This window comes from Harpia harpyja, chromosome 3 (assembly GCF_026419915.1).
Source record: "Harpia harpyja isolate bHarHar1 chromosome 3, bHarHar1 primary haplotype, whole genome shotgun sequence".
Taxonomy (NCBI): Eukaryota; Metazoa; Chordata; class Aves; order Accipitriformes; family Accipitridae; genus Harpia; species Harpia harpyja.
The window spans coordinates 75,306,308-75,328,559 of NC_068942.1; the positions used below are offsets into that span (position 1 = coordinate 75,306,308).

Sequence of the window (22,252 nt, forward strand, 5' to 3'; positions counted from 1 at the left end):
CTTACAGACTTCAATAAAGTCTCACTGAAGTTTGGGAAGAGACGTGAGGGAAAACCCTAAGATTTGATTTTCTAAACTACTGTTCTTAGGTTAGATGTGGTCTTAAAGCAAAGAGGCATCTCTCAATCCTTTTATTTCTTATTCAGTAGCTGAGTGTTTTAGCATGCAGGATCCTTAGATACACCGTTCGTACGATCATTCGTTCTACCCTAGTAAAATGCTTTTTGTCTTTTCTCCTATTTTCCTTAATCTTTGTTTTCCAATTATAGTGCAGCATCTTTTCTCAAAAGTTTCAGCTTATCCAAAGCATCAGGTGAAAAAAATGAGGAAACTTCAGGAACTCTGAACAGTTTGAAACTTCGTTTAAGTCATACCTTTTCTGTGACTCAGGGTTCCCCCAAGCAAACCAAAGGGTACTGTATGACATCAGACCTTGTTAGGTTAATATAGTCTCTAAAGGCTCCTGGGGACCATACTTGAATTGTGTGACTGGAGTCACACTGTCCTTTTGTTCCGCTTCACTGTTGTAAAAATAAAAAGTTTTATACACAAAAAAATCTACTATTGACAGGTTAGTTCATTAATACAGCATTTTACTTTTAGAGACTTAGATCTATAATTGAGCTAAGATTTTAGATGAATTCTGGATAGGTGTTGATAAATAAGGCTCAATCTGCTAGGGCAGCTAGGACAACACTGCCTGGTTTTCTAGCAGGAAAGGCAGAGAATCTTAGGGCTGGTCATCTAATCCATTTACTAAAGGACCTCAAGTCACTTAAATCAATTTGCAATTGCACTTTGCCCCTTAAGATGAGGAACTCTGCTCTTAACAGGACCACACACTGTAGTAGTATGTCCCATGTCTGGATAATGTGTGAGGTTTTATTGACTGAACTGCACAAAGAATTTTTCTTAAACCTACTGACGTTGTATCTCCTATCAAGGCTGGTGCTAACCATTTCACCATTTTTATTTACTACTTATCATTTTAAAACATTTAAATACCTGAATGTATAAACTGGGATATTTACCTTAATGTGTACAGAAAATCTTTAGTATCTTAATAGAACCTCTTTTCAAAAGGGTAGCTTTGATATCACTTAAAGCTTGAGGAGAAATATGCTCAATATTGATGACTACGATAGGTCAAATAGGTAAGTTGGATGAGGTGATCATCCACTAACAGTCTTTTAGGTAAGCAGGCATATATTTCAAAATGATTAGAAGAGAAATACCTGGTAAGTAGCCTGAAAATATCAGGCTATTTCACTTATTCTTATATTTAATTTTAAATACTTTCGAGTGACAGTAAGCTCTTTTTTTAAACCTGTTCTTCAAGGTTTTATGTGAAAGTTGTTTGTATTCTTCTGTATGTTTAAAATACTCTTGGGAAATTAAAATTTCAAATAAGTGAGCCAGATGTTGGTACTTTGACCAAATCAAGACGTGTAGGAATGCTTCTAATCTGCTGAAATATTTTTCAAGAATTCTCTGTTGTGACTGGCAGGGAATCTGTATCTCTATAACTGTTAGATTTCCGTTTCATCTGAACCTACAAGGTGATGTAATAGAAATTGAAAGCATTGTGTACTTTGCAGTATCAAGGAGATTTATTCAAAGTAAGCTATGGCAGAGGCAGGAAATTTAGAAAGCAAATAATGCAGGTAAAGTAAATGTTAGGTTAGCTGTTTAATTTTATCAAATCAGCTGTTAAAGTCTGTTGTTAAAGCAAATGCTACATAGCTTTTGTAGGAATTTGGTAAGGAAAAAGAGTGAATCACTGAACAAAAGGCACGTCTTGTAGCTTGTACTTTCTCTTGGCTAGTACCTAAGCTATATTAAAGCCACCAGTCAATCTAAGTTAAGAACAGTGATTCTAAAAGAATAAAGGAATGCTTGTTCTAGAAAGTGGCTGTTATTTATAAGATTAAAAAATACCTTGCTTAAATAAATGAACAAACTTGAAAATAATTAAATGCAAGTTATTCCTGCAATTTTAATTTTTATAATCATTATATATTTGTTCCATAATAAAAGTCCACTGCATTTTTTTTCTGCTGCATTACAAATTAGTGTCTATGAACACTGTCACTTTGTTCAGCTTATGTTTTATGTTCTTTTCATACTGCTTTGTTTAGTGATACTTATGTAGGTAAGGAAAAGCAAAAAAAAAAAAAAGAAAAATATTTTTAAAAATGAGATATATGTTAGGAAAATGGCAGTTGTGTTCAACAAAATTAGTGCTGGTAATTAACGTCAACTATATATATTTATTTAACATAAATATTCTACAGTCTTCTCTCCTACTAACTCTTTGTTTTATTTCATCTGTCAGTGAGAAGAAGAAAGAGAAAGAGCGTGAAGAACTGTGGAAAAAACTGGAGGATTTGGAATTAAAGAGAGGTCTTAGACGTGATGGAATAATTCCAACTTAACAAAAAAACAAAACAGCATTATTAACCTGTGGAGTCACACATTTATGTAGTAGAAGATGGAGCAACAGTTTTCTGTATTGTGCAACTTTACAGTAGATTTCACATTTGTTTCATTATTACAACAGCACTGTATATACCTGTCTCTAAGTAAAGGAAAAGAATAAGGACTTTAATCCAAAGTTTGGACAGCAGATGGACTTCTCAGAACTTTGCAAACATAATCATTGTTTTAACCCTTCTTTAAAACCAGTCTTCAAAGATCTGTTGATGAAAATTGCGATGTCAAATTCCATTGTCAAGACCTGTTCCTTATTTATCGTTAGCAGAGAGTATAATACAAGTTTCAAATGTGAACAATCTTAAAATTTAGCTTGTCTTTCTGCTAAACTGTTAAGTGTATTTATAGTAAAAGAGAAAAAAGACTGTCATTTCCTTATGAGTTTGTGTAACATCCTCCTTCTCTGGATAACTTTACTGTAATTTGACTTTTTTTCCTTTTGCACATCTTCATAAGTTGAATGTCCATTCAGATCAGGGCCATGAAAAACATAGGTCCTGAATAAAAGTTTTGTTTACTGGTGTGAGCATTTTTTTAGTACCAGGCTGTCTCTGGTGCTTCCTTAATTTGAACATTAGGAGTTAAAAAACAAGTAGGTGATAAACATAGTAGGAAAGGGAGCTTTGGATTCATGCACCTATTTATTGCAAATCCAAATTAGTGTCCACAATCCTTTAAAAATGGGCAGTGGTAACACCCTGGACTTCAGTACCTAACCAGTATTAGTGATATGACTTTGGACACACATACTGGAGTGGTTTTAGAAATACTAATTGCTAAATTATTACAGTATGTTTTTATTGGACCATTTTGAAAGAATAAAGACAAACGCTAAACAGTGCAAGCATAAAATTGCTCTCCAGTGGTCATGGATCTAATTGGAAATTGAGTTGAGATAGCAGTTTGGACTGTTTGGAGTTGTTGCCTTACTTTTTAATATGTATTTATAAAGTGTTCCAGCAAAAGAGGATGTAGCCTCTAAGAAACATACTATAGTGTTTTTGTGGTTCTAGTACTATTACTCATCACAGTACCAGCCCTATGGTCTTAGCTGGAAAGGATTCTGGATAAAATACTTCTGCATTCTCATCTGGATGCTCATTCCTAACTACTGTATTTGTTACCAAAAGTGGTTCTACAAATGCTACTGAAAAAAATTCTGGAAATCCTAATGTTCTGAGTATTAATAATAAAGTTTAAAATGCTTTTATATCAAAGGTGCATTGTGACCAAATTGTTTAAGACAAAAGAAAAAAAATATACAAAAACAAAGGAGAGGGCTGTATTATAAGTATACATTATTGGCTATCTGCTTTGTATTTGAAAGTGGAATCTTACATCTTTGGTAGGTAAAATGCTGATAAGACTTATGTACAGTATATATTTAGCTAATGCAGTTGCATTATTATATACCGAAAGGTATGTGTTTCAGGATTTTTCTCCAGGATGCTTTTGAACTGTTATAGACATATGACAACAGTGAATTGATAATCCTAAACCATCAATCCAGCAGTATTTACAGTATAAAACTGAATTGATGTTCATGAGTCTTTGTGATAGTTGCAAACATGAATTTATGACCTGTTGCCATTGATAGAAATACAGTATAAATACAAGCTTGTATATTTTTCTTCCTACCATTTAAATATACAGTAGGATTTGAAGTTTTCTCGTTTTCAGGCACGGAAAAGAGGTAAAAAAGAATTCCCTCCTAGACTACTGACTGTTTCAGGATTATCAGGTCACAGTTTGTACTCCTGCGTCTGCGCACACAAATGTTGTAAACTCAACGATTTTGTAAAAACTTGACACTGTTAATTCTGGAAAAAAAAGTGGAACTAGTCATATGCAACACCAAACACAACATGGTTTAGTGGGGTTAATATGAGCTTCTTTTAAGAACACTGACTGGGACGCAATGTAAATTAGGCAGTTACTGTCATAGTTGAAACATTTTATTTTAAAGTGCTGAAGCAAAGGTGCAAGCTGAAATACTGAAGATTAAATAAATTTATAACAAATCATGTCCCTTAGCCCATTGATTTTGACAGTCTTTTATTTCTGTTACCAAAAAAATACTTGCTAGTGTGATTTCTGTGTGAAATGATCATGCTATATAAGAGGGTGGACTTAAACTCATGCTCAAAGACTATGTTCAATTGTGAAAAACTGAGATAGAATGGAGGAAAAAAGATTAATGTTTTCCACCTGGTGGAGTAAAACACAACAATGTGAAATTAGAAAAAGCACCTTGTCCTGTACTTAGAGTTTAGGTGAGTGTTGTTTGTTCATAACTATTTTTGGTTTTGACATGACATTCTGGTATTGATCATACAAAACTGATGAGAACCTGATGGGTTGCAATATTTTGTTACCTCTGATGTTACCTCTGATGTGGGGATAGTGGGGAGTATCTAAAGTTTATAGATGATTTATCACTTCCAAGAAGGAATGTTTCTTTAAAGTGAATGAGACGATGTGATATTAGTCACTTGACTCTAAAAGGCTGATACGACACTAGGTTGCACTGTGCGATGTACGTGAAGAAGCACTTGCCACAATGATACGACCGTACCCCCGGGATCCACTGTTTGCCGCAATCCAAATGTGATGTCCTGCCACCCTGCACATCTCCCATTGGTATCAATTGGAGTTGTAGGCAAAGAAGAAGGCAGCGTATGGGCCCAAGTGTGATCAGTGCGTCTATTTAATTATGCTTTCATTTGCTTCTTGAGTTCCAGAAACTACCTTTATTTGTGTAAATGTTTTTATTAGCTGCTCGTACAGCAGTTGTTGGGTGGCCACTCGTGTCCTGTACCATATTGGTTTCAGGAGAAAGGATTGAATGGTCTCTGCTAAAAGGAAAGAGCTGCATTTTCAGTACTAGGGCATTGCATCAGGTCATGGGGATATAACAACTGTAAAAGTAAAGTTCCACTCACATACTTTAAATTGAGCACACATTGCTTTCTTCATCTTGCAAGTCTCCCTTACTGCTTTCCTTGCATTGCTTTTGAGTGTTTTTTGTCTTTCTTCCAAAGGTTGGAATGCTTTAAATAAAAGTATTCTAATGCCATTGGAGCGTTCACTAGCAGGGTTACAGTAAATTTAATCTTGGTTTTGTTAGCATAAATAAAAGGATTTAATTTATTTTTTTATCTCCTATATATGGAAAAATCGAGGGTATTAGAGCCAAGAATTGCTTGAGTAAGAAATGCAGCAGCTGTACTTACATTATATGTGCGTAAGTACAGCCTCAGGCGCTCTCGCTCTATGGAAAGGAAAATATATTAGGAGCTTTAAAAAACTTTATTGTTTTGTGAGGAGTGGGAAAGACTAGGTTTTTCTCCCCCACAATAAAACTGAAATAATTTGCTTTTACTTCTGTCCTGGAGAACAAAGATGGCCTTTTCTCTTAATTGTGTAACAATATCATCCCAAAGCAGTTGCCCTAAAGCAAGACAAAGGTGACAGTGTGCAAGATTGAAGAATGTTTCTATTTACACGTGGCTTTTTTATTTTGGCTCACCTGCTACCCTTAGCAGCTCTGTAGTGAGCCATGAATTAGTTTTTCTAGTTGATATGTGCAGCAGATTTTGTATAGCCCAGTTTTCCGTTTTGAAGTCTATGAAACAGTATCTTGAAACAGAATGGAACTAATTTTGATTGAAAACTTATCCAAGTGTTGCTTCCCATCCACAGAAGCATACACTTTTTATCATGACCTCTCTGAATACAAGTTTTTGTTATTTGGATCACTTACTGTAAATATGTTGTATTCATAACCTCATGTAATGATGAGGAGTTTTCAAATATAAATAGTACCAATACATTTCTTGTTGTTGTCCTATTTTTGATTGTAGTATAGCAAATGACCTGTCATGCTTTTTGTTTCAAGGTTAGCATTAGATTCATAGATCTTAATATTTTAGCATTTCATTGTTTAAGCAGGAGAGGGCAGCAAAAGTTCATTTTTCCCCATAGGAATGCTCTGGTCCATTACTGTTTTTAAACTTAGATGCATTTAACTATCTGTGGGTAGGGGGGAAAAATGAAACGTTTTTTATATATATTAAAAGGTGCATATGAAAATATATAGACTGGTCCAACCAGACTGTGAAAATGTCTTCTACTTTACATCAAAATAATAATAAAAGAAAAATACCTTCCACCTCTGGATATAAAGTACAAGCAGTTCTTAAGCTCTTGGATTCAAATGTCATTCTTTGGAAATAGTTTACTTTCTTAAAAATGGTATCAAAGAAACTCAAACTCAATGGTGCTCCCAGCTATAAATGTGTAATCCTCCTCTTTTGCACATGCTCAAGAGGCTCTGTACTGTGGGTGCATCTAAATAAAGAAGCAATGAAGTGTTTTCCAGGTGCTTGCCTTTTTTTTCCACCTCCTTCCATCTAAACTTCATGTACCTTTTCAATAGTGAACTTCCAGCGATCAGATATCCATTTGCATCAATTAAATGTAAGGATACGTGTCTAAGAAAATAACACCCAAACAGTGAGGTGGCAGTTTAAGTTTCTGCCAGAATTACCGTAGTAAACGCTTAGTTTTTGTTTGGTTTGTTTTTTTTTTTTTAAAGGTCCTCTCATGATGATGAGCATCCTCGTACTGCACACAAGCACGCCTGTGAGGGAGGTAAAGAGCAGTGGATACAGAAAACGGACATTAGATCCACACAGTGTTCTTTATAAACCCTTTGAGCCTTCCACCTTGCAGCTGGTGAAGGAGCTTGTTCTGTTATAGCATCGTTCTACTGTTTCAGTCCTTGTACTACTCTGCCTTGCAGTTTGGAAGTGAGGGCAAAGGCTTAAGAAGGTTACGTATGTGGGAAGCACCCTCTGGAGAGAGCCATGGATAGAGCCTGGTAAGGGGTAGCGCTGGTGAACGGCTTTAGCAGAAGCGCAGTAGATATGGATGCTGCAGTAAAACTGGAGGCAAGATGTATCAAACGTACTTCTGATGTTAAAGTGTCAGTTTCCTATGTGAATTATTCCAGTAGTCTAATTCTTAAAAATTCTTTCTATTTCGATTTTTTCCAAATTAAATTTTCAACAGTTGGATCTTGCATGCCTCTGTTAGAAGAGCTCATTATCTCAAATCTCTCTAAATACTTATAAGACAATATTCAGATCACTTAACAGCCTCATGTCCCTTTACTTTCTTATTGCAAGGCAAGTATGTTCCAAAGAAGTTAGAAAAAATGAGAACACGCGGGAAGTTGGCCTTTGGGGTAGGATTTGTCTTCAGTGCTTGCAAGTTAGAAAACAACCTTTAAAGGACAGAATTAAAAACTGAAATTAGTTTCCTACTTTTGGTAATGATAATTGCTTTGCTAATTTTTAGTCTTTGTCTTTCCTTCTCAGGAATGTTTTGGTTTCTCATATAATAGCAGAGTGCCTAGTTTATCTTAAGTTTGGACCCCACATCACAAGTCCGTGACTTACAAAAGTAGTTTTGTGTGCAGGTAAAGGCTGTTCCCAAGTCTGTATTCAATTATTGCTTCAATGTACAGCAAAGCAATAGCTTGGGTATTAAACTAGAAACTGATACAAGGTCTTGCATTATGAGTTCAGACCTCTCTATGGTTTTAGAGATTAATTGCTGAAGCCAAAGCAAATATTCTGAATTTGTTAGTAAACACCTTGAAAGAAATTGTACTAATCCACTGTGAGCAGCGACTGTAGGCTTTTTTGGAAGTCTCCATCACATGAAAAATTGTCATACTGAAACTTTATCTTTTACTATTTTTCTGTTTGGTTCCACCCCTGCTGATTCATTTTGTGTATTCAGTACTTTCCCCTCCCTGAAATCACGGAAGGTGTGAGAAGTTAGGGAACTCTCAGGAAGGATGGAAAGCTTGCGATACATTTGAAGAAAAGCGTATTTTGTATTGCTGGACAGTGGCTCCTACCTTTGATACACACTTGAAAAATGTCTGGGAACTTGTCTTGCATTATCTCTGAATCTGGGAAGGTCTTCCAAAAAGAGAATGAGAGGGGTATTCTATACAGCTTCCGAATCTTGTCTTTGAAATTCTTACTTTGTCACCACCTGGGACAAGTTTTTGCTTGTGTACAGAGCCTCTGTGCTTCACCGACAGAGAAAGCAGCAACCCAAGAGACAGTATTTATAGAGCATCTGGCTAGCAGAGCGGTGCACCGAGGGTGTGAGTGCCCCCCTGCCAGCCAAAGCAGAAGGAAGCTCAAGCATAATTGCCCTGACAGCGAGGAAGGAAAGACATTGTGATTGTGCAAAGGTGTGTGCAGACCTCCAGCAACAAAAGGCAGAGGCTACCTGCAAACAATTGAGCAGGCTCGGGTCAATTTTGAATCTTCACCTTCCAGTGAAGCAGATGTCATGGTCTAGTTGTGTAAGCAAACTGGTCAAACAATCCAGCTCCATTTTTGGTATCTTTCAATATTAATTCTGCAAAATGTACTGAGTAGGACTACAGCTTATGCTCATCTGTCATCCCTAAGACTATGCGATGACTCCTGTGCTTTTCTAGATATTACTTTGGCTATGTAGATAATGTGCATAAGTGGATAATCGCTGTATACTTCACTATCTCAAACCAAGATGGGCATCTGCATTATATGGTCTTCCATTTCAGGCATCTTGGAGGCAGCAGGCTAAAGTCTGCAATTGACAGATGTCAGAGTAAACTGAAACTTGGCAAAACACACTGTTGATTTCTGGTCAAGGAAATGTGGAATTCAGACCGTGGTAATTAGTTTATTAGTCCACAGACTATTTCACAAACACAAAGGGATATTATCGTTATTTGCTATCCATGACGCTCATCAGACAGTAATTGTTATGGTTAGTGATTATGCACTAGATGTCAAACGTCAATTCTGGCCAGACAAAAATTACTCTCAGGAATACAAAGGAAAGAGTATTTCCTACTGTAGTGTGGTGCCCCATGCCACCACCCCTTCTCCTTGTGCTGCTGAGTGATGCCAGCCTCCTGCAATGAGGCTCTGCAAACACAAGCGTGAAGGCTTGCAATGGACTGAATTTAAGCAAAATTTGTTGTTCTATTCAAAATTGTCATAAGGGGGACAGGATTGATGACGATGGACCAGTGAGTATTTTAGCCTTATCCAGGCAAATGGCTTTCCATGTGGTTAGCCAAAGAACTGGGGTTTTTTGAGAGGTCCTGTGGAGCCTTGTTCTCACCAGACCTCGCAGTGTAACTCTGCTTTAGCAGAAACTGTGTTGAAGCTTTTTTTCAGATGTGATTCTATTTCTATAATGACATTCAATCTGTTAAATCCCTCTAAAATTTCCAACGTGAATCATTAAAAGACCCCACTCCTGTTTCAAATCCCATTGATATCTATTTGATTATTCAGAGTTTGTTGGTAAGGTACTTAGAAAATACTGAAATCTATATATTTGCTCCAATATTTAAAAATGCTTCTGCAATAAATGCAACAGAACAGCTAAAGATATAGGAGATAAAGGCTTTGATTTGACACCCTAATGTAGGATCACCCAGGGAATAATTTTTTTTCCTCCCCTTTTTCTTCCCCCACCCGACCTATTTCTGTTTTCTCTTGCTGTAGAGCTATTTCTGCTGATGGTAATTTTGAATATGTGCAATGCAGAAGCTAATGAGAGAAAAAAGGGAATTGCTTTCAAGAGCTGTGCTTCCAGAGAAAGTCCGTGTATATCCCCCTTACAGCACAACCTTCAGCGCTCCTCCCTCAAGCCCTCCTCTATGCATGGAAATCAGTGTCCAGTTACCCCCAAAGCTCCTAGAGATGTCATGCCTTAATTTAGGGGTCTCTCTGATCAGTATCTGCAAAGTATCCTCACAGGCTGTGTTAAGCCCTTTTGATTCTTCTGCTAATAGTTACGACAGGCCAAGCACATGCAAGAATTCTTGCTGGTGTGCAGGTGTTTGTCAGAATTTGGGAGAGCAGAGGTGGCTACTTGTCCCATGGCATTTTAGTCCATCAACTTTCAACTTTTTCTTCTTCTTTTTTCTCTGAATTTTCATCCTTTTTTGTCACCATGTGAGTATTAGTAACTTTCTATGCAGTCCAAATGCCCTTTACTAACAAAAGATCAAGCAGTTCCAGGAGCAGCACAAGAACCGACGCCTGGCTTCCCGTGTCCCTCCTGTACCGCTTCGTCGGTACGGCTCGCAGGAGCCAAGTCTGAGGTACTGACTCCTCTGACACATGGTTGAACTTAACTGGGACAGAAGCTGCAGAGAGGAGAGGAGAGGAGAGGAGAGGAGAGGAGAGGAGAGGAGAGGAGAGGAGAGGAGAGGAGAGGAGAGGAGAGGAGAGGAGAGGAGAGGAGAGGAGAGGAGAGGAGAGGAGAACAGCCAGCAGTCAGGTGCACGTGGCATGATAACACAGAATTTATTTCTTTAGGAAACTTTACCATAAAGGGATAGTAGGCTCCTTGTGTGGATTATGAGAAGTGCTATTCCAACAGCAGCCCTCTGGTTTATATCAAGTGCTTCAGACTTGACCAAACCTAGAAGGGGCCGTAGCATTCAAATGCAGGAGCACACTATCTTGCAGCAGGTATCAGGTATGTACAGTCTACCATTTAGTTTATGAATTCAGTACCTAGGAAAAGAGATTAACTAAATTAGTTAGACTGTTAAGAACCCTCCCCCCTGCCTTTTTTTTCCCCTCCCCTTTTAATCAAGCATAATTTATATCCCTGCTAAATCCACCATCATTAAACTGCTTTGTCTTTTCCTATTCTAAATTACCAAACCAGTTGCAAATCATTGGCAATAAAATCTATGCAGTATATAACTTAGTGGAACAATAGCCAACCTATTATTGGGATTTGAAATCTAATAATTAAATGTAAATGCTTGGATTAATTGTCTAGGAAAACAGAACCTATAAATAAGCCATTTAATGTCATACTGCTATTTTCTTTTGATCAGGCTTCAATTAGTCACTGATGCAGGGTATTCTGTTTTGATTGCATCATTATTGCACCAGGGAGTGTTAGCATGAAATCCAGATCCTGCAGTAACAAATAACAACTCAATTTCCAATGCTTAAGCTGTTGTTTCTGCATAAGCTTGATTTTGTGAGATGACCGTTTGACCAACCTTCATTCATTACGGTAAGAGAGTTGCAAGGCAGAACTGGGGTAATTGTTATATCTCAGTGCTTTATTGAACAGAACAGAAACAGAGAAATCAGATGAAACAGAAGTATTGCCCTTACAACAATCTTTTTCAGTAGCCAGGATGTGCAAAATATAGGTCAGGCTTAGAAGCAGTGATTTCAAGCTTGCTATGGAAATATTAGCAGTCAGTTAAAATCGTGTGACCTTACTTCCATACTGGCTTGTCTCCGTCTGTGCTGCCTGACTTGGCAGTGGTTGAAGTCCCCAAAACACAGCCTTGAAATGTATTTTCCTGCACTGTAACCTTGAATTGTTTTCCGTGTGTTCGCATTCTGTCGTTCCCATCCATTATCCTCATCAGTTTGTTCATGCTAATGCATTTTCCAAGTAACGTCTTACTGTCTGGAAACGTCTCTTTGCAGAGTTGGGGTGGTTATCTTTTTCCCTGCAAAAAGAGGACTGGGCAGGTGAGAGGAGGAGAAGGGTTTCTGGCATCCCCGTGCCAGTGGGATGGATGTGTGAGCGAAGCAGGGAGGACATACCTGCTCTGGATGGGTATGGTTCCTCCTGCCCTGGGTCCGGGGGAGAGAGGGCCCTGGGGTAACCCTCACCCACTCCCCCAGGCTCCCTAGTCCTTAGGTTTTCCAGCCCACAGCACGCTTCCCGGAGCGCTTCGGTGACTGGACACCTCCTGATCCCTCCTTGCCCCAACCTGGCATGTACACCCTCTCATTCAGTTTTCCTTTTCTTCCTCTTATCGGAGACCATCTTTCATTCATCTTTTCCACTCCCTCAAAAGGCAACCGTTACTCTGTATTGCCAAATCCACTGCAGGCCCAAACTACATGCCTCTGACCTGGAGCTCATGTAGGTTCCAGTTGTTTTGTCCGAACCTGCTCCTGCCTTCCAGACCTCATAACCCCATTAGCTGCCCTTCTCTGGGATCCCCTGGCAGGTCAGGTCGTGCCTCTTACCTGACTCTTCTAGAATACAGACATCCTCTCCTCTGCTAACATGAGGATGTGAAAGACCTGGATGTAGCAAGTCAGTAATGACCCCAAATCAATCAGATGCTTAGAGGGGAGACCATGTAGAAAAAATGTGTTAATCTGGAACAAAATTTGGCCCTGTGCAGTAGGGGATTCTGTTTTAATCTCAAAAATAAAACCCATGTTTTTCTATCCATGGCTAAGTTTAAAAAAACCCCAACTTATTTTTACCTTGGGTGCACTTATACTTGCTTGGATGATGGAGCTCTTCCCCCTTCTAATTACAGAAACATGATGAGATAGATGAAGTACAGCTCTTCTATAAACTGCAGAACTTAATTCTCTTCCTGCTAGAGTCAGTGATGGAAGTCCTGTTGCTGTCACCAAAAGTAAAATAAATATCTGTGAGGAGATTGGACAAATCTGCTGTGTCTGTATGGGAAACTGGTCAATACTAAGAAGGGTGATGTGGACTCATTTCCTCTTCCTGCAGTAAATTTATCCTATTAATATCATCTACTATTGTGTGTATATTAGCTGGGTGACCTCTAGAAAGCTTTTATGGATATAAGCTTCAGAGAGAATGTGTGATCCTGGTTTGCTTCCTGCCTGTCTTACAATGATGCACCCATCAGCTTCAGAGAAAAATTGAATAAATTTATACTGCGTTATTTGTGAACAGTACGTGAGCATACAGTTAAACACTTAAGCACATACAATAAAACCCAACCCCTTGATGTTAAGTAGAGACAGTTTTTCTAAGGCTGTCTAGACACAATGTCTGTGTACAAAAGAATTTGGTTATGAACAGGGCGGCATTGTTCAAAAGATGATATTCTGCTACTGGGGAAATGGAAAGGAATTTTTTTGCTTTCAAGAGCAGGGAACTACCCTTTCCTGGTTCACTTGTCATTTCATGACCAGTGTTACTTAGATACTGTCTTTTCTCCTCTGAGACTCTCCGTTATTATTACTTACCCAAAACATGCTGTTGTGAGAAAAAACTGCTTACCTAGTCTCTGATGTGAGAAAAAAGTAGAAATAAAACAGTGTAACTTCACTTTCTTTGTCTGGAGAATACCAAATGCATACAGGGGAGGTATTTTGTAGAGGTTGCAGTGAACATCCGTATGATGCTGAGAAGCAAGGTGCATACTGTCTGTTTTGGCACCCTGTAATGGAAGTGGACTGACATTTTGTAGACCATGGAAGAAGGTAGCTTGCATGAAGTGCACTGCTCTGACCCACACCTGCAGAGGAGAAGGGACACTGGGGAAAAATGTGGGTTTAGAATGAAGTTTTATAATTGGGAGTGCTACAATGAGGTGAAAACAAAGACCAGGCAAAATCCGTTCCAACATTTATCTTCCTTCAGGGATGATCAGATGTCTGAGGAATTAGGGAAACAAGTCATTTTTGAACATGTCAATTCTGTCTATGTCCAGGAAAATGCTTTACTCCTATTGTCCCAGTGTATCAGGATAGGGCTGTCATAGCCATGTCAGTTAAAGGCTGAGTCTGGATCTCTTGCTCTGCCTGCCTGTGCTGTTCTCGTGGTTGGACACTATAGTTTTGTCTCACAGGCTAGCAATTTCTTGGGTATGGATGAGCACATCGCTGATGCAAGGTTAGTGCATCTGACATCTCCCCAGCAGTAGCCCTAATGAAATGTCATGCCATATGATAGGAATTTGGAGGGAAGGGCACCCTGAGAAGTTACCTGTCCTTGTACGCAACTCTTTTAAGCTGGCCTCTGTGTGGGGTTTAGAGAGGTTGGGGACCTTCTCTTCAGTGCTGAAGACAGGGTAACAGAAGGAGCAGGGAGCTGCATTTCGTGCCTCCAGTCATTTCCTACTTCCACATGCCGAACAGGTTTGGCAAAGGAGAGATTCTGCATAAAACCATCTCTGGGTGAAATGCCACGAGGCTTCCTTAGGCACCTATGAAGATTCAGTGCCCAACGGCTTCAGTGATAAAAACACCTTGATGATGGTGATAACAAGACCAAATCCCAAAACAGGGTTACTTGGACATCGGTTTGGAGTTCCCACATTCCTGTGACATGAAGAACCCTTCTCATTCCAGAGTTGCTCTTGGGTCAGGCAGGGAGATGCAGTAAGCAAAATCTTTGCTGCTCAGCCTAGAGTCACTGCCTGTCTCTTATGTACCAGAAGGAGGTTTGGGAAACCTTTGTCTCAAACAGAAACCCTGCATGGACACAGACCTGCACATGTAATCAAACCAAAATGGGGGAAAAGAACAGATTAGCCAATTTTAATCAATCTGTCAACACTGTGGCTCCTTGGATTAAAAAAAAAAAAAAAGAGGTGCTTTCTCAGTTGGAAAAACTGTGAAACTGTGACGTACAGAAGCTGTCATTGTCACCAAGACACATTGCTAGTTCCACCACAGTTCTCCATGCTGTGCAGAGAATATCACCCAAAGCAGGAAAGTTGAGAACTGTTGGACTGTGGCCCTCGGGATTGTACTAGTACCTATGCCTTTTCAGCGCCCTGGGGCCAATCTCTGTGGGGAGGGTTTTCTAAAAGGAGTATAGGCCAGCACAGTTTTCCTCTTTCAGTGTCAGTGTAGGTTTGGCCATTGCTAAATCTTGGAAATTTAACCTATAGTCTGTGTTGCTCTTGGGTGACGTTAAAGGGCCATGGGTTTAGAAATTCAGTTCTGTACAAGTGGAGCCTGCAGGACATCTGATCCCTTCATACAGTCATCGCTGATGCTAATTAAAGAGGCAAACCTTAACTTTAATTTTCTGGCCTTATGATTAGGGTCAAACCCAACATTTTATTATCTTTCCAGCTTAATCTGTGAGTGATTTGTAATGCATGTTCCTTATAAAGCAACATCTGTATGTTGTATTCTTTACATATTGAAGGGGTTCAGAGTCTTTTAGCATTTCAAGTTGAGTGGGAATCCCTGGGGTACAGTTTGGCACACTACTCTGAAAACATACCTTTTAGTTGTTTCACTGCTGCGTTTCAACTTAAATGGCTGGTCAAGGATTTAAACAGCTGGATTTCACCATCTGTTTGCCACATGCCAGCTGCCGGCAAAGCAAGAAATTATTATACTGGGCCATGATTTACATATTTGACCTTTGAGCATAAGAGGATATAGCAGGCATTGTGAGAATCAAATACAGTATGAAGCCCTGTGAAGTATGAAACTTGTCTTGTTAGACTGGCGGATCTTTATAAATTAATGTCTGGTTCGAAAGTTTCTTTAAATGACAAAAGCGTTTTGTTTTTATCAGGATTTATCTGTCTAATCTAATTAAAGTAGACCTAGCTTACAAAGACTGCGGAACATAAAGCATGCTTGAAGAAAAGCAGAGGTGTGTAGCAATAGCACCATGAAATTGAATTTATGGTACTCTTTCAGTTAATCTGTATTGATTAATCCATACGCAGAAGACTACAGGCTCTGACCTGAACTTTCAGCTCGAGTATGAAATCGTTACTACTGTGATATCAGAATTTGTAAATAAGTTATAAATTATAACGAGTGATGTCTTCCCAGTGGCAGAGAGCTGTTCCCCTCTGGGGCAGAGCTGTGTTTCAGAAAGCCCTGTAGGTCTCAACATACTTCCACAGTCAAGGCATTTGTTCATCCTGTGCTGGAGTTGGCATTTCACAGGTCACGGCATGTGTGACAGCACGAATGATTTGCTGTGCAATAGTGTGCCTGCTGTTTGCTTGGTTTATAGGAGTGGTTTTGAGATGGATTGTGACTAAGAGATGATATTCAGGATTGGTTTATGATAGTTGTAAAAAAGGGGGATCTATATGTGCTCTCAGCATGGCCTCCACGTTCTTCTTTCACAAAGAACATGCTTGGCTCTCTCCAGCTGTGTTATAGCAGAGTTAAAAAGGAGACCCCTGCAGAAAGGACACGGGCATGATTGCGGTGAGACAGTTACAGACTGATGTGTCCTTGGCAGTGCTGCTCATAGGTGAAAGGAAGAGGTTCGTCATCTCTCACTCTTCTCCTCTTCCTCCCCTGGTAATTCTAAAGTTGATGGCAAGTTGGTGACCCAAGATAGACAACAGCAAACTGGCAACCCTATGGTCACCTAAGCTGTCTCTGTAGGGTTGTAGAGTTTGTTTCTCAGAGACCCACTGGAACCTATTTTTCCATCTGACCTTATGTCTCTGTAAGCCCAGCTGGTCCCGTGACATGGGATGACCCTGCACCCCTGAGGAGCTTGTTAAAAGCAGTGGGACCAGGGTGATGAACTTAAACTGGAAGTAGTCTGAGGACTTAAAGTGTTGACTGAGATCCACATTTCCCCAGAGGGTAAAAAGAGTTCAGGCTGGAAGATTTGGTTCTGTCTGCTGCTGAAACTTCTTGCCTGTTACTCTCTGGGTCTATGCTGTGCTGAGGTTTAGTTTGGCCAAGTGCCTCTCTGGGGTTTGGGACTCTCATCACATTCGTTTCCTGGCTGGATTTTGATTAGTTCAATAGTTCTATGAGTTTATTCCAACAGGATTCACAGGAAGAGACGATAGCTTTGTTTCAGGGGACTTCACTTCCAGCTTTGTCTAATTTGTAAACTTCGCTTATCACCAAGGCAATGTTGGAAACGGAGCATTAGCACTGGTGGTGATGCATGTCGAAATGAGGTGTCTTTTTTCCAGTGCACTGGACATGAACGATAGGGAAATTAATGAATTAAGATAATGTATCTTTGAACTTCTGTAGTTTTGATTAAGAAGCTTCATCTTCAAATTCTGAGTCCAGAGGAGAGGATTAATGGAGCTATGTCATTGCCCACTAGTCTGTCATAAAAGCCTAAAATGTTCTTTCAAAAGACCATTAGAGGAAAGCTATGGAATGCAAAAGTGATTTGAGTTAAATTGGTTATTGTCGGTCACATATAGTTTACATAGTGTCTATATTTACAGGAGAATCTTTTTCACATTGCAGTGAACTCAGAGCAGATCTCCAGGTCATTACCTGGTGTGCAATTAGAAAGCCCAGTTCTCACCCATGTCAGTGTTTATCCAACTCCATTAGATTTGAATTCTTGAATTTCACTGGGCTGAATATGATCAGCATCATCACCATAAACAAACAATCTCATGGGCAAGAAAATGTGGCCATGGTTGAGGATGGTGTAAAGGTATACACACTTTCAAAAGTGGCTATGAAAACTGAGAAGCACATTACCGATAGTGTGCAATATCCACAGTTATTTAGTACAGGTTTGATAAAGGCAAAAAATAAAGGGCAAGAGTAAAGTGCTGCAGCTTTTAAACCTTGCGTTCCAGATCCTTAAAAATATAAAGTGAAACACAGTGCTTTCATCTCGGGGTAAATGTCTAATGTTCTGTCCCTTACAGCATTTCTGTTCAGGTTGTCTAAAAAAAGTATATTGTGTATCAGTCTAACAGTCTATTCACTTTAATTCTTTTTACTTCTGTCAATCTCCTTCGCTGTTTATAGCAAATATGACAGAATGGTAGGGCTTAGTATTTTTCAGTTATTATGAGCGTTGTGGATATACGTCCATGTTACTGCCCTCCTGAGCAAGAGCTTCAGTACTGTTGCAACCCCTACCAGACATCAGGGAACCCATGTGTTGGTTTTGATACACATGTCCACAGGAGCACGGATGTCATGTCTCAGTGATCATAGAGAAACCCATTTTTGTTAAAAACGGTTTAAGATCAGTTAATGTTTTCCCCACCTGCATTGTAACAACATATTAATGGTTGTTTATATCAACGGTTGCTTTGCCCGTTTGGGTAGCTTCCCTTGGCACTAGTTCTGCAGGTGCTGCTCAGGTTTCTTGGTTTGCAGTTTTCTTGGTTGAGTTTCTCCTGAGACAGGGTGAAGTGTTAAACAGAGAGGAATGCTAATTTTGGAAGCTGTCATATAGAAGCTGCCATTTATTTTCACACTCAACCAAGTATTGCCTTGCCTTGTAGATGTCAGAAGGGCTCAAAACTTGGCAGGAACCATGGAGTTACTTAAGGACTTCATGCCAAGTGAAAGTCTGCATTCTCTTGGAAAGTTTGCACATCTCTGTATTTAGGATGAGTTTTGCGTTAATTAGACCCATTTTTATATTATTTCAGGGCATGCTAGTCAACCATGGCCAATTGTAAGTTTAGGTGGTGGCTGTTATTTTCAGACCCTGGTTTTGCCCCCCTCCCCTTTTTTTTTGTCTTAAATTGACACTTTTCCCCCCAAATATTTTTTTCTCCAAGCTCTGATCATATAATGTATTTGGCATTGGCAAACCAAGGAAAGCAATCCACTTTTCCCCTAATTTGTGGTGTTTTGTTCCTTATTGCTAGGAGCTGTGCTTGATAAACCCACCTTTCCAAAGCAAAGATACGGTAGCCTTAAGAAAGGAGTCTCCTTACTTTCCTAAGGACTGTGACTAAGTTGTTCCACAGCCTGGGCTTGGGGTTGTATCTTTACTCTCCTCCTCATCCACTCCAGATATGTGGTTTTCTTTTTTCCTAACATCACTGTATATACGACTTTTAAATCTTCGGGGAACTCCCCAAGAATGTCCCTGTTCCAGGTAAATTCTTGCTGGCAGTCAGTTTTTGGGACATGTGTCTTAAGCCGTTCTTAAGCTTTGCAATGTGCAACTTACTGACAATGTGGAGTATGACTCCTGAATCAGTATTTGCACTACTTAGACTGGGAGACGTATCAGGCAAACTTGTCTGCTGTATCACTTCTTTTATTTTGAATTGTGGTTGTCCTTGCACCATTGGGTCAGGGTGTATTTTACTGAAAGCTGTCCTTTTCTTAACCATGGACATTCTTAACTTCCTATTTTCCTTTACATTTTTCTTTCTGAGTTTTTAACCCAAAACATTTTGCTCAGAATTTACAGGTTGAGAAATTCATTTTTCTGAGGTACCACATATATAATAAACACGTAAAACAGGAATTTTAGTAAATGTATACAAACTATAACACAGACTGCGCATATTGTATAAAATCAGGTTATGATCAAGAGTCTGAACTGAACCTTCAATTCTGCTATGGATTTATCTTTATTGAAATTACCTTGGTTTGGGTGCAATACCTGTATGTCAGAGATTCTCACTACCAATTTTTAGAAGTTCCAGCACTTCTAGTGGCTGTAGGGCCTTCAGTACCTCTCTCCTGGATTGAATCTATCATAGCTACAGGCCTTTTTCAGCAGAATAGTTTTATCTCACTGGGTTAGATGTGCCTCAAGCAAACTGTGGATTAGCATTTTTTCCTACTGTTAAGCCTCACCCTTGGACTTCATTTTCCAGGTCTGGATGGAAAAGGAGGAGATGAATAGTGTTTGACAGTTCCTTTGCAACAGTAATGCTAGTAAGGCAGTGTCTGTGCTGGAGCAGCTATGATATTGCTGGAGTCAATGCAGTGCTATTTCACAGCAATTTACATCTCCTGGGCTAGATTTTGCACGTCTGTTCGTTGGGCTGTTCTGCCGTTTGCAACACAGGTACCCCCACAAACAGCAAGAAGTAATTATCTCTTCTGTAAGATGGGTCATTCCCCTACGTACTAAGTGTGGCGTGATTTATTTCCACAGCAGGCTCGACAAATCCTCCTTTCTGACTTCATTCTTCTCGCCCCAGTGCTCATTCAGCTGGTGCCAGTTTGTGTTGTGTTAAGCTCCGGAAGCGAAATGAGCAGAAAGTCTTTTAAAGCAGGAGGAGTGGCTTTGCGTGCCTGAGACCTTCAGCAAGGACTGGTGTCCCATTGTAAGTAGGGAGAGTCAACGTTTAACTAATTACCATCCGAGAATACATTTCCTGATTGCTGCATTGTGCTTTCTGTACTTATATTTGGCAGTATTTCTGTCAGAGTGTTTCCATGAGCTTTACTCGCTTCCTTTGATTTTAATTTACAGATCAGCCATGCCCTCTCAAGGTTAAACCTACTTCTGTCTGTCCCTTTGCAAACCAATTCTTCACATTCTTTAGAAATTTAGCAAGTGACAGACAGTCCCACTCCAAGACAAATACGCAGCAGCTGTGGGGACAGATTAAAGAATCTTAACGTACTTGTTTGTAATGCTGTTTTCAGGACACAAAGGTTATCTTTCTTTCGGAACTACCAGCAAAGAGAAAACAACCTATTGAAACAAAGTCTAATGATAGCTTGTATAGGGAAAAGTGATTCTGGTGCTAATTTTTTCAGTGAATTCATCAAATTACATCTAACATACATAGCTTCATCTCCAAACCTGGATTTACAACTCACTCTGTTCTAACCTGAATCCCAGCCTCTCTTGGATGCCTGCTCCTGTGAACTTGGCCAGCAAACCCATACCACCTTGTTTCCTCATCCATTTCTCCTTCTCTGTTACTTTTGATCGTACAGCCACCCCTCCCGATGTTGGTGAGAGCTACCTTTAACTCTTGCTTATTTCATGCACTTAGACTGCCTACAGATTTTACTGCCTCTTTCTCTGTGTGATCTCTCTTGTGTGCAGTGCATTAAATATCTCCTGTCCAGCCACTGGCTTGGCTTGCCTGAATGGCTACCAGTTTCTTCTTGGCCTGCCAGCTGCCTACGCGGTTCTCTGCAGTACTTACTATGTGCAACTACTCAACATTGTTGCTTCTCTTGGTCTGTCTCATTAGATGGCACATCTCAGCTCCTTTCCCATGACTGATCCAGTTCAAACTTCTAGCCCATTAACTTCCCGTTCCTTACTGTACCTCCTTGCCTACTTCTACAGTCTTCCTCCTCCAACCTCTGTTTGCACAGTAATGTTACCTCAGCTGCCCGAGGTCCTGTCCCCTCCACACCCCCACCCATTGCTTTACTTGCAGGACATCTCAAGAAGAGTGTTTGTAATACCTCCACAAACGCTGTTTTTCAGTTCCTCCTCCAAACTCAACAATGTTGTTGTCTGCTAGAAGTGGGTGAACTGAGCTGACATGAAAAAGTTTTTAACATTTTATTCATCCCACCACAAAATTTTGTGAGAAGTTTTACTTCTGCTAGAAAGACCTAGAAGTCTGGAGCACAGCCAGTAATGTTAGGTTGAAAAAAAAAAAAAATTGATGTTTTCAATCTGAAACCAGAAGTTTGGCACCTAATATGAAAACCAGTAATTTTTCATTGGAAAACCTGGTGGATTTTTTTTGTTAAAATAGTGCTTATAATTTTTTTTAACCTACTTCAAATGCTGCACAAAATACTGACATAATCTTTGTCACTATTGCTTCACTTATGTATGAGCTCTCACCTCCCCCCCCCCCCTATTTGTTTCTCTGAGTTGTGAATTAATCAGGATACAGACAGATTGCTCATAGTACCTGGAATATCTTGAGACATATTGAAATATAAATAGTCCTTGTAGATGATTAATACTAGGAAAAATACATAAGGGCATGTTGGAAGTTGAGGCTCATCACTGAAGGACAGAAATGGAAATAAAAATTCCCTGCATGGCTGAGAATTTGGGTGCTCATGTTAATTCATCTTTTTGGATAATTTTAATTTGGGAGTTTTATGTGGTGTTGAAGTGAACAGCACCTGGTATTGCTCTGTTTTCTGTGCATAGGAGAGGAGATAGGGAAAGACAGCATGAAGCCACATCCAGAAGGCAGTGAAGAGCCTATGCATGTCCAAGCTCTCTTGCAGCT

The 22,252-nt window shown here is 39.6% G+C and overlaps 1 protein-coding gene across 6 annotated transcripts in view; it reads left to right on the forward strand.

The window, feature by feature from the left end:
• Nucleotides 1-6,868, forward strand: part of PPP2R5E (protein phosphatase 2 regulatory subunit B'epsilon) — a 77,359-nt gene extending 70,491 nt beyond the window's left edge. For all 6 annotated transcript variants that reach the window (XM_052783430.1, XM_052783426.1, XM_052783427.1 and 3 more), the window contains one exon: nucleotides 2,336-6,868. In XM_052783430.1, coding sequence (XP_052639390.1) covers nucleotides 2,336-2,435 — 100 coding nt within the window. In that variant the 3' untranslated portion in view covers nucleotides 2,436-6,868. The remainder of the gene's footprint in view (nucleotides 1-2,335) is intronic.
• Nucleotides 6,869-22,252: the final 15,384 nt, after the last annotated feature.